This window comes from Rhineura floridana, chromosome 8 (genome assembly GCF_030035675.1).
Source record: "Rhineura floridana isolate rRhiFlo1 chromosome 8, rRhiFlo1.hap2, whole genome shotgun sequence".
NCBI lineage: Eukaryota > Metazoa > Chordata > Lepidosauria > Squamata > Rhineuridae > Rhineura > Rhineura floridana.
In genome coordinates, this window is record NC_084487.1 from 62296977 (window position 1) to 62314856 (window position 17880).

Sequence of the window (17880 nt, forward strand, 5' to 3'; positions counted from 1 at the left end):
GTACACCAAAAGTAGTTGATTGACCCTGATATCTAAAACCAAAATTATAATATGTTCAAAAAATGTTTCTCCAGAATTCTTAGTAAATTAGATAGAATAAATAGAAATGATTATAGTAATGTAACAAGCCTTCCTCTTCATTTATTAACGAGTGTATTTGCAATATTATTAAATCTCAACTTTTTTCTTTATAGTTTTTAAACGCTAAAATATATTTAATTACATTTTTCTGGCAAACCATTTATTTATAACAATTATCCCACTCCCTCATTTTTTAAAGTGCTATTTAAGTATGGCTCTCTAAATAACAGCTCTCTTGTTCTTGTTTTCAACATACAATTTGATCACAGGCATTTGTGCTTATGTTGTACTTATGTGCTTATCTGTACTTATGTTTTACTCCACCACACATTTTCTATCAAGGAAGCATAACATCAATTAGTGTGATGCTTTACTGGTATAGTATTGGTATGCCTAACTTATATATTTACACAGCAAATCTTAGTATTAGACTTATTGCAGTGTATGGCCAACTGGATACAATACTCATATTTCCCTTGAGCTTTTTTTAAAAAAACACTAAGATGTTCAGGTCATTTTTGATTTATAGGTTAAGCAAACAAACAACTTTTAGAAGACTGACTTTAAATCAAAACTCACTACCAAAGTGAATGACATTGTGTCATTCATTTGGGTGAACTCTACCAATGAGCAAGTGGTTTCAAGATTAGGGCCTAAGAACTAGACAAATATCTGTTTTTAGGAAACATCAGAGGTTTTGGTGTGGCTAGTAACTAAGTTACAGGTTTTAGTTAAACAAAATTTCTGACGATTCTAATTTTTCACATGGTTGAATACACACACACATTCAATCTCTCTCTCTCTCTCTCTCTCTGCCAACGGAGAGAGACACACATATATACGATGTTTTATGTTTCTCTACATTGTCTACGTGAATATACACACATTTTTATATATCTGTATGTTCACATTTTCTATTCACACAGAGTAACATTTCAAAATAAGGGTAGATGTAAGAAGTAGAGGCTCAGACATTGCTGTCCTGCTAAGAATGCATCATGTGATGCTAACCCCTATCAGGTGATTCAAGTTTTATCTAGGTGATTATTAAAAGGAAAGTACAACTTACTTGAAGATCCTGCAGAGCGTCTGTGTGGCTGATTATTTTTTTCTTTGTTCTGAGTCAAAGTACTTCCACTGGTCATGGAAACAAGCTCTAAATCCGTGTCTTCTCTCCTTACAGGGCTTGTCTGGAAGCAGTGAGAGAGAATGTACACAATCAAGAAACAAAATATGACATTTTCTGAATGCAGCTCACATTACTCTCAAATAAACAAGCCGGCTCTGTCAAACAATCTTCTTCAGAATGATCCCACAATCCTTTATTGCTGCCCAGTTTGAACAAATGCACTATGTCAAAGCATTTTTGTAAATAGGAGGCGATCTTAAAATTGTGGTTTGTGATCAGAATCAATGCAGCAACAAAAGACAACATTTTAGTACAGTAATTTTGAAGAAAATAAATCTTGCAGACAACTGATGAAACCTTAAACAGCTTAAGATCATTTACTGAGCAGTCTGTAATTTAACGTTGGGGTTGAATGCCAGAAATGTTGTATTTGATTATTTTTTGCCATATTTGTGCTTAATCCAGAGCAAATATCAGTTCTATCAGTCAAACATCTAGTGAGTAATTTCATCTTTGCTACCTAACCAAATCTTCAGAAGAGCTTTATGTGCAGCTTGCATAATTATGTTAAAATGTAACATATTGATGGATTTGAGAGAATAGAACAAATAGAGAAAATATTCTTTCATGTCAGTATAATTTTAGATTTAGCATGGAGATTGAAGAGTGAAATTAGTTCAATGGTTTCAGCAGTGCACATATTTGTACATTACAAATGCTAGTATTTCAACCATAAACACATTTCCTTGTAAGGCTATATATGTTTGAATTTATTTGAATATATTTCAATGTAAGTGTCACAGCCTTTGAAACTGAAATGTACACATTAGCTTGGTTTTGCTGAATTTGAAAATGTGCTATTTGTGACTGCAATGCTGTATTAATGTAAAAAATGAAATATTAAATTACAATTCATAAATGTACTAATATGTATAGTGAAATGAGTTGGTGCATCTGCAAGAAAGTTAAAAACATTTATATCTCATTGATGGAGGACCTAAGAAAAATGCTTATTTCTCAGTTATTTCAATGAACTAAGATTCCTCAACTTTAGAATTGTGTTTAAAATGTCAGTGGTGATATCAAGATGTGACCCAAACAGATTAAAACCCGGTCATTCAATCTTGTCCATTCTTATACATCAAGGTTGATTTTAGGTTTGCTGGATTTACTTGGGTTTTTTTAAAAAATAGAACCCGAGAACTATGTGCAAAAGAGACAGACAGAATTAGAGAACAGGGGAGGGTCTCTGAGCACTCTATGAGCCTAGGAATTTGTTTTCAGTACCAGAACAGAACTGAGCTCACTAACGGTCCCTTCACACAAAAGTCCACTCCTGGTGGACTTATTTCAACAGTCTAATTTAGCTTGAAAAATAATTATGTTGCTGCTATTCTTACAAAATTGGGAGTCAGTAACCATTGCTGATCAACCACTAACATCCCAGAGATGAACCAGTTCTCCTAATCCATTTGACAAACATCCATTTTACCTGCTACATACACTTTGTCCGTTTTTGGAGATATTTTGCCATTATGATTCTTGCTTTTGAAATCTTTTGACTATTGAATTGTGCTCCATGGCAGGCTGCCCATGAAGACAATCCAGAAGCTTCAAATACCACAGAATGTTGTTGCCTGCCTCTCATTGTTCTTCAAGGTAGAATGTAGCATACATTTGAGTAAAGTCAGTTTGCTTATTCATACGTAAGTGATTATTTTTGAGTGGTATTCTGTTGTTCACATAACTAGATCCAGCACCTATCCTAATCTCAAAATGAAGAGCTGGTGATGTCATCTCTAAGGGCAGCTCCTGCCATACAGTTCTTTCCTCAGGTAGATGACTTCATGGCAATTAAAATCCTCACAGGATGTGGCTTGAGGGAGTTCTTCTCCTCCCTTACTAATTGAGAGCGTTGTGGTGCAGCAATTACAAGTACTCTTGGATGAAACAAATTATCTTGACCCATTTCAATCTGGGTTCAGGCCTGGTTATGGGACTGAATTGGCCTTGGTCGCCCTGATGGATGACCTTTATCGGGAGGATGGAGGAGTGCGACCCTGTTATTCTTACTTGGTCTCTCGGCAGCTTTTGATAATATTGACCATAGTATCCTTCTGAGCTGACTTGGTGAGGCACTGTTTTACAGTGGTTCCAATCCTACCTTCAGGGTTATTTTCAGAGAACAGCATTGGGCGATTGCATTTTGGCCCTCTGGCAGTTGTGCTGTGGGGTGCCACAGGGTGCCATCTTATCCCCCATGCTGTTTAACATCTATATGAAGCCTTTGGGAGTGTTCATCAGGAGATTTGGGGCAAGGTGTCAGCAGTACGCTGATGATACCCAGCTCTATTTCTCTGTAACATCTGAATTGGGAGAGGCCATGAAAGCCCTGGGCTGGTGCCTGGTCTCAGTGATGCGCTGGATGAGGGCCAATAAACTGAGTCTGAATCTTAGGAAGATGGAGGCGCTCTGGGTTGGTGGTTTCTGAGATCAGATAATTGGTTAGTTGCCTGCTTTGAATGGGGTCATACTCCCTCTGAAAGAGCAGGTTCATAGTCTGGGGGTGCTCCTGGATCCATCTTTGTTGCTAGAAGACCAGGTGACCTCAGTGGCTAAGAGTGCATTTTACCAGCTTTGGCCATTTCCAGACTGGGATAGCCTGACCACTGTTGTTCATGTACTGGTAACCTCCAGGTTGGATTACTGTAATGTGCTCTATATGGCGCTGTCCTTGAGGCTGGTCTGGAAGCTGCAGCTGGTGCAAACTGTGGTGGCACCACTGCTCACTGGGACAGGGTATCGCCAACATGTCACCCCACTGCTGAATGAATTGCACTGGCTGCCCATTAGCTACCAGGCTAAGTTCAAGGTTCTGGTTTTGGCATATAAAGCCCTATACAGCTTGGGACCAGGATACCTGAAATATCATCTTACCCCTTAAATACCCATTCGATCACTACACTCTGCAGGTGAGGGCCTCCTGCAGATACCATCTTATCAGGAGGTCTGTTCCACACAACATAGGAAGCGGACTTTTAATGCAGTGGCACGTGCCCTTTGGAATTCCTTCCTCTTAAATATTAGATGGGTGCCATCTCTCTCATTTTAGCGCCTACTGAAAACCTTCCTCTTTCAACAAGTCTTTTAAGAAGAGACCTTATCCCAGTCTGTGTCGGAATTCATTTACAAGATGTTTTTAAAGCTTTTTAAAAAACATATGTCTTTAAAGGTGTTTTATTTGAATATGTTCTTAAAGATGTTTTTAATATATTTTTATGTCTGTTTTTATGATGTTTTAGAGTGTTTTAATGTTTTTGTTTGCCGCCCTCGGCTGCTACTGGGAGGAGGGGTGGGATATTATTGTTATTGTTGTTATTATTATAACAACAACAACAACAATAATGTCAGCGGCAGTTCAACATGATAACTCCTATTAGGTTACTTAGGGCATAGATAACTGTGGTCAGGCTATCCTAGTCCAGGAAAGCTACAGTTGGTGAAATAATAATAACTACTAGTTCATCTATGCCAAGAAGGGCAAGGATCAGCTGAACAAATAATTGGCTGGACAGTTTCAAGTATCCTGTCCATATCCTTGTGCCACACCAACTTATGCTATCTGACTAGATAGTGCCCTGGATGTCTCCATAGGACCTACATCAATTGGTAGCATCTAGCTTGGAGCAAAAAAGGTGACTTTACCCTCAAAGTGCTTCTTAAAACTGTCACAATTGGCTGCAGTGGGTTCAGATGGTCCCAGCTTTGGGGTTTATCATCCTGCAAAGCCCTGCTGGATGACAATTTGTGGATGCAATGGTGGTGAAGTAAGTTTTCTTTAACCGCTGTTAGTGCCACATGGTAGAAATAATTCTGGGTGTTCTCCAAAACCACCTCCATGAACTCAGACGCTGAAGTTCCTGGGAAGTGGGATGGGCAGTACAACAACAAAATCTGCTCTGATCCTCCAGCCCAGCACCAGCTCCTCAGATTTGACTTCCATGTGGATTGGTTTTGTGATGAGAATGATGGTGTTCCTATTGGTAATGGGAGCTGTTCTCCAGCCCTTCAACATGCAAAGCTGCAACACAACCAAGTGATCACTGCCATGCATTCACATATGATAGTATGTACACTGTGACCCAGATAGCAACCATCATACACTTCTGTTGCTACTGTTCTCCATTTGTTGACCAAAATCACAATATCTGTCATTTGTCATGGAAGCCAGTTGGGAGGTATGATGCTTTGTCGCCAGCAAGGCATAGGAAAAAGTCAGGGAATGTCTGGTCCAGTTGCTCAAGAGCCTAATGAGAAATGCAAAGTACTCTTTCAACCCATCTCGGTGTGTCTGTGTGTGGGCAGAACAGATTCTAAACGTCAGAATCTGCATTACACACACATAATCTAAAGCAGTGGTTCCCAAACTTTCCCCTCAACAGACCACAGGAAAATCAATGAGAACGCTAGCGCATCACTTACTAATTTTTCTGCCTGTTGTAGCAATTGTAATGTGCTGTGCTAGATGCTCTATAATTTTTAATTGTATTTTTACAAACAGTTATGGCCACCTGAATGAAGCTTGTGGTAGACCACAGGTTGGGAACCTCTGATCTAAAGAGTGGTTGCAACTCTGAATGTACACCAGAAATTGCACTTATAGATTAATTAATCTAGAATTATAAAAAGTGTTGTTGTTTGCTCTTCACAGAATCCTGGATTTACTTCTAAACTCTGGCATAAAAGTTTCTTTATCAAGGGTCTGCAACGCAGAAGATTTTTTCAAGCAGTTTCTTCTAAGGAATACAAGTTCAAATAAGTCTCTCTGGATAAAGAAACCTTTTTAACATATTAGGAACTCCCTGTCGTTTTGGGTGTGTGTGTGTCATATAATTGCCCTATTAGTTATGTACATCCCAGAATGCCTTGAAACTAAGATAGGAATGTTCACACATCTCCCTAAAGTAGAAAATTGCACATATGTGGGGACAACCCACAACTAAGGGATATAGATGCCAAATTCCAATGGCTTGTGAATTAAGAATGCATGCAGATATTTTTTTTTACACAGCTGCAAAAATTGAAGCATTTAGAATTCAAACATATGTGTCACACTGCATCCAGAACCATTTACAGCACAATCCTATGCATTTTTACCCAGAAGTAAGTTGTACTGTGTTCAGTGAGGCTCATTTCCAGGAAAGAATACACAGGATTGCAACCATAACCAGTTATTCCAGATTTTAAAAAAATAATTATTACAAGAAAAGTGTCTTACCACAAGCTGAACTCTTCCTCCCTTGATTACTTCTGGATCTATCTCAGGTAAGAAATGTGTGCTATATAATGTTTGGAAAGTGATAAATATGTCAGTAACAGACTACAACGCATTAGAATACTAAAGCTAGTATCCAATGAACTATTTTAATTCTTCCAAGGACTTTGGTATGCTCAGTGGGATGTTTGCTTTTTCTTTGAGCAGCAGATCTAAACCATACACACACTATATTTCCAACTCTTTTCTGTGTTTCAAAAGTGGTTTGCTATGCACTTGGGGAAGGGGTGTCTGTTATGACAACCACAAGCCTGCTTGGGCACACATTTGTTGTTGTTATATAGCATTTTACATTCATCTCAAGGTGATGTATAAACTTACCATAAAACAGCTAAAAGCATTTTAAAATAGTAGAACCCCCCAGAATATGTTTAAAAATAATTAAAAAATAAACACCAGTTCTTGGATCCTGCCCTAAAGTGTACATATTCACTTGTTAGTAAGTTTTAACCATACGCAGTGGGACTTCTGGATAAACATGTTTAGAATTGTTATATAAGACATCTGCTGCTTAGAAACTGCTGGTCATTGAATGTTTATCTAAATATCATTAAGAATTTAGGATTGTATTTTCAGTGGGTTTGAGGAATATTATTTTTAATAATGTAGCTTGAACAGATAAGGTAATCAGTTACTGCCAGAAAGTTTACGATAAAATTCTCAAAATGTGAGTTCTTTAATAGCTAGAAATTTATCAAATTTACTAGTTTATTGAAGGAATATAAATTACACCTATCACTATCCAATCTTATTTCAAGCAGTTCATTATACAGCAATATTACTGGGTTTTGTTAGATAAGACTTTCAGCTGTTTGACCACACTGCTTCTGATTCTTTTCCAACCGATGTTTTGCCATCAAGTTCAGGGTAAGTAGGATCAGTCATAATATCGAAATGATCCTAACAAATGCTATTAAAACTATTAATGTGCCACACACATCTACAGAAGTAACTTAATATGATGTAGGCTGCAACGGTGTACCTACTTATCTGGAAATAAGCCGGACTGAACTCTGTGGCTTACTTCTGAACGTATAGAAGTGTGCTGTTGGAAACAACTCAGATTGCATAAATGACATATTACTTACTTTTGAATAAACCTTTTTGTTTCTCTTCTCTAAATGTTTTTATGAAAATTAAAACCAGGGAATGATATAAAAACAAGCAATTGGGATACCTGGGCCACATAGCTAACTCAAAGAATTAAAGATAAGAATAAAAAAAATTATAGTTTATTGCTTTATCTTTTCACCTGATTTTTGCTGCACTTTAAATATATGTCATTGTATAAAATATTGTTTAAAAAGGATAAATGAATTGAAAGTCTATATTTTTCTGAGTTCTGCAGCCTTGAGAATCATAGTCTTAAATAACATATTTACTTGGGATAAACTATCTTGTTCTACATAAGACTCTTTTGGTTAGTATTCTTTGTCACTGCCTTCCACTTGACATAGTTATCATAACTGTTTAGTAAACAGCTGTTCTCAATATTTCATTTAAGTTAATGTGGCATGCAGAGGACTGGCAAATAGCACCCCAGGAAATGACATTACCATCCCTACTGTGAAATCAGTGGTGGCGCTTTGTCCCTGGTTCCACTACACCATTGTTCCCAACATAAATAACTTACAAGTCAGGGAACATGGGAATCTGACCCATTGGGAGCCACAGAGAACTTTAGATTGCAATGCTATGTGCACAGCATATTGCATGACTGGAGTGTGGTGTGTGACCCTGAAAGTGGGGGCAGAGTTGCATGCACGATGGGCTGCTGTAAATTATGTGTACTAGCTTCTCTCATGGTGGTGGTGATTTTGGTGGGGGATGGATCATGTCTAGTTTACTTTAGCAGCTTTGTTAAATATGAAAATGTTCAAAAATGTCCATCAGTGAGTTTTCTATCATTCATCCATCCCCAGTGACATAGTCTGTACAGAACTCTGAGGAGAAGAGTGTCATTTTTACTGATTTGGGGTCATAATTATCCCGTATCTGCAGGTGTCATCTGTCTGACTACTTTGATGACCTTTCTAAAAAAACTCTCTTTTGGCTTCTTAAGAATCATTAGCTACACAAAGATAAATCATTAAAGTGAAAAGAGAAGCATTTCCACAGACATGTAGATGTGAAATTTTGTTGATTTTTTAAAATCAAAAACTTCGTATTATTTGTGACCTAAGATTTCCTCTTTTCCTTGGTATATTTCTGTTAGATGCTATCATTCTTCTTGCTGCTTGTACTCTAGATCATGCCTAGTTCACAATACCATCTGCCATGTCTCAGCATATCAGTGCATTATTTAGTGTATCTGGTTAGCTATTAAATTACAATAAATTGAATGCATTCTGTAATTTGAAGAGTATAAGAAAAATATATGTTTTCCTGCATTTTTCATAAATACAACTATTTGGTTTCTGACAGAAAAAACATTCATGGATATTATAAAGTGATATTGTATGCTGGCATGTCATAGCAATTCACTAAGGTTTGTGGCAGAATGAGATGCAGAATTTATTAAATTAATTCTCAACGGGAGTATGTTTGAAACTTGGTAATGTGGCCCTTAGCAAAAAAGGCATATTTGTTTTAGGACAATTAAGATAAGTTTCATGTTACATGATGTATTATTACAATCCAAAAATCTAATTTCAAGTCAATGATCTCACCATTTTTCATTTCTGGGACTAGCTCCTTCATAATCCCAAACCTGTGTATGGAGCCACTGGTATGTACGCTCTTTGTTCCTTTCCATCTTCTCTGCTGATATGTTTATGTGAGTAAATGCTTCTTCCTTACCTGTGGATGAGATACATTTCTGAGTTCTACCCTTCATTAGCACAGTTTGTGGCTGACACCAGAGCACAGTACAATCCAGTGAATGCATATATGACAGTAAGCCACACTGGTCTCAATAGGGACTTCTTAATAAATACGCATAAGATTGGACTGATGAGGTGGTAAGAAAAAAAAGACAGAATTTGTTGTTTCCTTGTTATTTCCTTTCTCCATACTTTATGCCACAGGGTATGTTTGCAAAATGAGACTCCATATAGAAACTGAAAGCCCAAAAGGCAGGTTAGTGGAGTACTATTTCATTCAGTGTGGAGGAGAGTATGTAAATAAGCTTTAATAATTGCCACAGACACACAGGATTTCCCTGATATTATTTCACAGGGCAGATTCCCTCCTAGTGATGGCATTAAATTGCTGGGCTTTAACTTTTTCTTCTCTCTCTAGGAAAGGACTCATGCCATTTTTCATTGGTCAGATTTATTCTAGCACTCTTAGTTGGTTCAACACTCATATCTGGCTTTCTGCTTCTTGTTTTTCACCCAACCTCTTTCCTGCTGGGCTTCTATCTCCTGATCCTGCCTTGTTCTCCCTAAATCCAGGGCCTTACTCTCTTCTGCTTCTCCCCACTGTGTTTTTGTGCCCTTGAGTGACATCATTACTACTTTTCATGGGCCATGGTCAAGTCAGGGTTGGGTGATGACTTGGGATGTAGGATGTAGATGATGGACTGTGGTGACAGTGCTCATTTAAAAGGTGTTGTAATTGCAGTTGTTTGGAGATATAAAAAAGGTTGAGGGAGGTGGGGATAACTTCTGATATCAGAAACCAAATCCTGGCCAAGCTCAATACATGTACACAAAAGGATGAACTTGCAATACAGAAGGAACAGAAAGAAACCATCACATTCAAACATGTGTGAACCAAACACAGTACCAGACAGAAGTGAGGTAATCTCCTGTGCAGACATTGCTTCAGAAATGCGGCGGACACTCAAAAAGTTACTTTACCAACTCACACCAGCTGGTAGGAGTCAACTTAGAATGAAGAAATTCGTATTGGAGTATGTGATATTATATGTTAAAATATCTGTTCATGTAGCGCAGGCATCTAGTTTCTGGTCTTTTCAGTCCAGAAAAGCCTGAATCCTCTGGCTGATTTTGTGATGTGTAAAACACTTAGTATAAGGTGGTGGAATGAACTTCTAAATTCATTCCTGATTTTTCAAACTGTGAACTTGGAACGCTGAACATAATCAAGTCATATCTCCAGCACCTGTTTCCTAAAATCTATATATTATCAGAATGATCTGTAGGAGCATTTAATCTCTTGGGTTCACTATGTACCATGGGAAAGTACCCTTTGTGATCACTTTGATTCTCAAGAGTAATAAGAAAGCATATTCTTTGTACTTTAACCTGTTCTTAATTGTTATTTTTTTTCTTGCTATCAGCAACAATAAAAGTTTTATAGCCAAAGTTTCTTCTTCTATCTCAAGACATTTTGGGAAGGTTCCCAGTTATTCAGTTAACAGAACAACAAAACACTGACATCTAAAGGTGCAATCCCATGCACACTTGCTTGGGATGAACTCCTATTTACTCTGGGCTGAGGGGAGTTGGATATGGTGGACCCCCAGCTGAGCCAGCAGGGTCCTGGCTCTGCTGGGCTCCCCTGGCAGAAGCCCCTCTGCTGCGGCACAGCTAGGACCCTGCCTGCTCATCTGGGGGTCTGCTGGGGAAGCCCAGCCTGGCGGAAGGGGTGCCAGTGTAAGCCAGTGTAAGGCCTGAAAAAGAGACATTTCAGGGGCGTGTCAGAGGAATCGGGGGAACTTATGCAACATCCAACTCCTGTTTGGAGTGCTCCTGCAGGTCCCGATCCGGGCCAAAGTTATGCCAAGAAAAAGGTCAGTCTAATGGAAGTCAATGGAAAGCATTCACTTGCTGGGAGGGGCATGGGTGAGAGCCCGCTTTTTCTTTTTTGCTCATGCGTGCAGCTCCTAAAGGAGCTGACGTTCCACTGGCCCAGGGCCTCCCGAATGGGAAATAGATGCTGTGGAGCTTCCTGCTGGCTCCTCCTCTGCTGGCACCCCTTCCACCTGCTTCCCATGAGTTGGATTGCTCTGTCCCTTTTGAGTAAGTATGCATCGGGTTTGACTGTAACTACTAAAGAAGAAAAGCTGGCAAGCAAATAAGTATAACATACCAATGTGCAGGCTTAAACATTAGTCATATTGTTGTGTGTTTCCCACCTCCCCAGTGGTAAGTCCCATGGACAATGCTAAATATTTATTTTATTTTATTTATACCTTTCCTTCCAGAAGAAGCCCAAAAGCATTTAAAAAACATTTTAAAAACAAAAGACTTTAAAACATATTAAAACAAAACATCTTTAAATATCTGGGCTCCTACTGAGAGGAAGGGCGAGATATAAATCTAATAAATAAAATAAATAATAAATAAAATATTTTTAAAACTACTTTAAAAACATCTTTAAAAAATAGTTCCAGCACAGATGCAGACTGGGGTAAGGCCTCTGTTTAAAAGGAAGGTCTTCAATAGGCACCAAAAAGATAACAGAGATGGTGCCTAATATTGAAAGGGAGAGAATTCCAGAGTGTTAATACCACAACACTAAAGGCCCACTTTCTATGTGGTGCGGAATGGACCTCACCTGCAGAGCACAGTGATCGATTGGGTATATAAGGGGCAAGACAATCTTTCAGGTATCCTGGGCCCAAGCTATATAGGGCTTTGTACATGAAAACCAGAACCTTGAACTTGGCCTGGTAGCTAATGGGCATCCAGTGCAATTTTCTCTGCAGCAGGGTAACATATTGACAATCCCCTGCTCCAGTAAGCAGTCACACTGCTGCATTTTGCATCAGCTGCAGCTTCCGGATCAACCTCAAGGGTAGCCCCACATACAGCGCATTACAGTAATTCAGCCTGGAGGTTACCATGCATGGACAACAGTGGTCAGGCAGGCTATCCTGGTCCAGAAACAGCTGCAGCTGTCTTACCAGCCGAAGCTGGTAAAAGACCCTTCTAGCCACTGAGAATACCAGGACCTCTAGCGACAAAGATGGATCCAGGAGCGCCCCCAAACTGTGAACTTACTCTTTCAGAGGGAGTACAGCCCCATCCAAAGCAGGCAATTAACCAATAATCTGAACTCGGGAACCACCAACCCACAGTGCCTCTGTCTTGCTAGGATTCAGACTCAGTTTATTGGCCCTCATCCAGCCCACCACCAAGTCCAGGCACTGGTCCAGGGCTTGCATGGCCTCTCCTGATTCAGATGTTACAGAGAAATAGAGCTGGGCATCTTCAGCATACTGCTGACACCTTGCCCCAAATCTCCTGATGATCACTCCCCAAGGGCTCCATATAGATGTTAAACATCATTGGAGACAAGATGGTACCTTGTAGCACCCCACAGCACAATTGTCAGAGGGCTGAAAGACAACCACCCAATGCTATACTCTGAAAACAACCCTGGAGATATGATCAGAACCATTGTAAAATAGTGCCGTCAATACCCATCTCACCAAGTCGGCTCAGATACTATGGTCAATTGATAGTATGGTCAATGGAGAAGGACAGGTGGAGCGTGACCCTGATATTCTTATTTGATCTCAGTGGCTTTTGATACCAGCCCATCTGGGTTCTCGCCTTTAGGATTTGCACCTGGTGTTGGACCAAAAGAGACAGGTTGGAGATGCTGCTGGTGGACCACACACCCTGCTGCCCAGAAGCATCCCTGACTGAGCTGGCGGAGCACTCTCTGGCATAGTGTTGGAGAACTCTAGAAACATTCCATTCAAAGGCTGCTCTCACTGGCCCGTCATGACACTTCATTATTTATTTATTTATTTATTAACCACAGTTTCATAGAAAATATAACAAGGCAGTGTACAACATAAAAACACATTTTTTCCAGTGGACAGAGCTGGTGATCCTGTCAAACCCTTATCTCACTGTGTACTGTTCAGATTAGGGATCGGAGGATCTATTAAGTTTCTCATTTTCCTAATCTTAAATTCTGTTTTCCACATTTCTTTAGCAGTTTGCAATTTAAAAAAAGTGCATGAAAATTCTTTAGCATTTTACAACAAAGGCTCTTACCATATATGGAGCAAGAAATGCCAGACATCCAAGCCGGATTTAGAAAGGGAAGGAGCACCAGAGATCATATTGCAAACATGTGTTGGATAATGGAATGGACCAAGGAATTTCAGAGGAAAATCACTCTGTGCTTTATAGATTACAGCAAAGCCTTTGACTGTGTAGATCATGAAAAAATATGGAATGGTTTTAAAGAAATGGGGGTGCCACAGCATCTGATTGTCCTGATGTACAACGTATACTCTACTGTAAGGACAGAATATGGAGAAAACAATTGGTTCCCCATCGGAAAGGGTGTGAGACAGGGCTGTATTTTATCACCCTATTTGTTTAATCTATACGCAGAACATATGAAACGGAAAGCAGGATTGGACCAAGATGAAGGAGGTGTGAAAATTGGAGGGAGAAATATCAATAATTTAAGTTATGCAGACGATACCATACTACTAGCAGAAAGCCCGGGGAAGGAACTGGCAATCCCACCCCATATATACGGTCTGCCTTGTAAATGTCGCAAGACGTCACCCTAAGAGTCGGAAACGACTCGCACTACAAGTGCGGGGACACCTTTACCTTTAGCAGAAACCAGTAATGATTTGAAACGAATGCTGATGAAAGTTAAAGAGGAAAGCACAAAAGCAGGACTACAGCTGAACGTCAAAAAGAGTAAAGTAATGACAACTGAAGATTTATGTAACTTTACAGTTGACAATGAGGACATTGAACTTGTCAAGGATTATCAATACCTTGGCACAGAAAGCAGAGAGTAGGAATAAACGGACAGTTCTTCCAATGGAGGGCTGTAGAAAGTGGAGTCCCTCAAGGATCGGTATTGGGACCTGTACTTTTCAACTTGTTCATTAATGACCGAGAATTAGGAGTGAGTAGTGAAGTGGCCAAGTTTGCTGACGACACTAAATTGTTCAGGGTTGTTAAAACAAAAAAGGATTGCGAAGAGCTCCAAAAAGACCTCTCCAAACTGAATGAATGGGTGGAAAAATGGCAAATGCAATTCAATATAAACAAGTGTAAAATTATGCATACTGGAGCAAAAAATCTGAATTTCACATATACGCTCATGGGGTCTGAACTGGCGGTGACCGACCAGGAGAGAGACCTTGGGGTTGTAGTGGACAGCACAATGAAAATGTTGACCCAGTGTGCGGCAGCTGTGAAAAAGGCAAATCCCATGCTAGCAATAATTAGGAAAGGTATTGAAAATAGAACAGCCGATATCATAATGCCATTGTATAAATCTATGGTGCGGCTGCATTTGGAATACTGTGTACAGTTCTGGTCGCCTCATCTCAAAAAGGATATTATAGAGTTGGAAAAGGTTCAGAAGAGGGCAACCAGAATGATCAAGGGGATGGAGCGACTCCCTTATGAGGAAAGGTTGCAGCATTTGGGGCTTTTTAGTTTAGAGAAAAGGCGGGTCAGAGGAGGCATGATAGAAGTGTATAAAATTATGCATGGCATTGAGAAAGTGGATAGAGAAAAGTTCTTCTCCCTCTCTCATAATACTAGAACTCGTGGACATTCAAAGAAGCTGAATGTTGGAAGATTCAGGACAGACAAAAGGAAGTACTTCTTTACTCAGCGCATAGTTAAACTATGGAATTTGCTTCCACAAGATGCAGTAATGGCCACTAGCTTGGATGGCTTTAAAAGAAGATTAGACATATTCATGGAGGACAGGGCTATCAATGGCTACTAGCCGTGATGGCTGTGCTCTGCCACCCTAGTCAGAGGCAGCATGCTTCTGAAAACCAGTTGCCGGAAGCCTCAGGAGAGGAGAGTGTTCTTGCACTCGGGTCCTGCTTGCGGGCTTCCCCCAGGCACCTGGTTGGCCACTGTGAGAACAGGATGCTGGACTAGATGGGCCACTGGCCTGATCCAGCAGGCTCTTCTTATGTTCTTATGCCATGATCTCTACATCAACTCAAGTAATAGCCAAACCTCTTATTAAACTATGCCATCCCTGGTATAAAAAGAGGCTTGATAGTTCACATAATGTAGCCACACTGGTGGCTGCTGATGGGAAACTATAAGTCAGAAGTTTTAAAACTGTGGTTCATGGACCACTGGTGGCCCATAAACTATATGCAGGTAGTTCACAGAAAGGCTGCAGAACAGCTGAGAATCTCTGTACTTGGACCTGTACTTGATTTGTTTTCCTGATGAGGACATTTTGTCAGAGGAACATGCTAACAATGCTTTGCCTAGGTCTTGTAATTTCATAACACAGCACTGGTGTAGTCAACTAATTCTTTCCTTAAAAAATCACCAGTTAAAGGGGCCCTTTTCAGCAGATTGGCTTAAGGCCTATGATTTTCATAATACAATGATACCAGTGTGGAAGAAAAAAAGTTATTAAAATATGGGTTATGCATATTCTTTCATTTGTTGAACAAAAAAATTATTGAGTGGTCCACTGAGCCCCAGCAATTTTCAAGAGATTCATCAAAAAAAGTGCTCTAAAGAAAATGTTCTAGACACTTTAGTAAATTGAAGATTTTGAGTGTGCAACCATTAGGTAATAGTCTTTATCTACTTGAGTCCACTTTGTTAATAAATTCAGTAGAATCAGTTTCAAATGTTCTTTTCATGCCTACATTCATATTAACTCTTTGAGAACAGGAGCTGAAAATAACTAGATTTATTATTCAAGAATGTTCCAACTACTGGTATTTCCTGATATAGGGCATACAGTTGAATGTGAACTTATGGTAGTAGCATTCTTTTCTGGAATTCATATAGTTAAAAAAATGACCAAATAATATGACTGTGTGGAAAAAATGGGTATACATGGGTATACATGCTAGAGACTGTATAAATGCTAAAATTTAAACTACTGTTTAACTTTTCTGATTTATAGGAATAATTCACCTCCCACATAAAGCATCAGTGCTGCTGCTGCCAGGGTAAGATTAATAAAAAAGGAGCCATTCAGTCAATGCATCCTGGATGAATTTCAGATCTTTGTAATACTGTGCCAGCATTCAGATCTAATGTTCAGGTTTTTGTGTTGTTTTTTTTTAAAAAAAACAACCTGGCTTGAGGTTGCATTAAGAAAAATGAAAGACAGGTATCATGGGAATCTTATTTGTGGTCTGAAAGCAAAGCATAGTAATTTGGAAATTTTAGTCATAAAAGTAAGTGGCTTATACTTTGATCATAATGATTTTCATCAGGCTGAAGTCTTAGAAAACAATGTATACATTAAGGAAAGTGCTTATAAAAAAAGGAATAGGAAAGCCAGGTCTACCTAACATAGCTACTTTATTGTACCTTTACTTTTTAAATCAAAGGTCAATATTATAAACTGTAAAATATGGACAATTACAATAAAGTTATCTATACATCTGCATACCATTTACACTATTACAAACAGCTACCTACATAAGGGAAGGAAATGTTAACATGTAATTAAAGCAGGAGTAGCTAACCTGTGGTCCTCCAGATGTTGTTGGACTCCTACTCCCATCATCCCTGACAAATGGCCATGCTGGCTGGGGCTCATGGGAGTTGAAATCCAACATCTGAAGAGCCACTTATTAGTCACTCCTGAGTTAAAGCAACAATTATGACTATTGTACGTACCAACCACATTTTTGCACCTTCAGGAGTCACTTCCATATCTGACTAAACAAGAACAATGCAATGTTCTTGCAAGAGAACTCATGGATGTTATCTGTGGATAGATCCTTGGTCTTGAATATTCATTTTGAAACTTCAGAGATCATGGCTATCATTACAGATGAAATCTCTGAGCTGCTTCTTGTATACCCATGTTGTAGTGGAGCCATCCCAAAGCCACAGAAAGATTCCCACATCTGCAAGAATAGCAGAATCATACGAGTACCAGTTGAAGAGCATGAAGACTAAGATATAACTACTTTATTACAGAATTTTATAAAGAAAGCATTCCTGCCAAAGCGACAGCAGGGCAGCTTGTTAAATTTATTTTTTTATTTTTTTATGTATATCCCACCCTTCCTCCTAGCAGAAGCCCAGGGCAGCAAAATCATGATCTAGAAAGCTGCAAATGAGCATAAAGAACACAGGCTCCCCTCTCTCCTTCTCCCTTCACTGGCATGCCAATCCTGGTTAATTTAAACTTCAGTTCTCCTTTATGATAGGGGGAACTGTGGTTTAACATCACTCTACTAACCAGAAACTATGGTTTGAACATATTTAAAATTCTGATTAGTAAACAGGCATTAAACCACAGGAGGAAAGCAGAGGGGGTACGCAATGGTCTGGCAAGATGGGAACATCTGTCCAAACCAAATAATATGATGCAAAACCACATAATAAGAGCTATCAGAGCATCCACTTTTTTCAGTGCCTATGCCTTGCATACATTAGCTTTTGTGGTGGAAAAACTAAAGAGAGAAAAAATAGGAACACAT

At 39.2% G+C, this 17880-nt stretch overlaps 1 protein-coding gene across 3 annotated transcripts in view; it reads right to left on the reverse strand.

Annotated features, from left to right (window-relative positions):
• LRRIQ1 (leucine rich repeats and IQ motif containing 1) overlaps window positions 1–17880 on the reverse strand; it is a 157636-nt gene that overhangs the window by 10370 nt on the left and 129386 nt on the right. For all 3 annotated transcript variants that reach the window (XM_061639640.1, XM_061639639.1, XM_061639641.1), the window contains exons 24-26: window positions 9215–9344; window positions 6489–6549; window positions 1151–1271 (exon numbers count right to left, since the gene is read on the reverse strand). In XM_061639640.1, the coding sequence (XP_061495624.1) occupies window positions 1151–1271; window positions 6489–6549; window positions 9215–9344 (312 nt within the window). The remainder of the gene's footprint in view (window positions 1–1150; window positions 1272–6488; window positions 6550–9214; window positions 9345–17880) is intronic.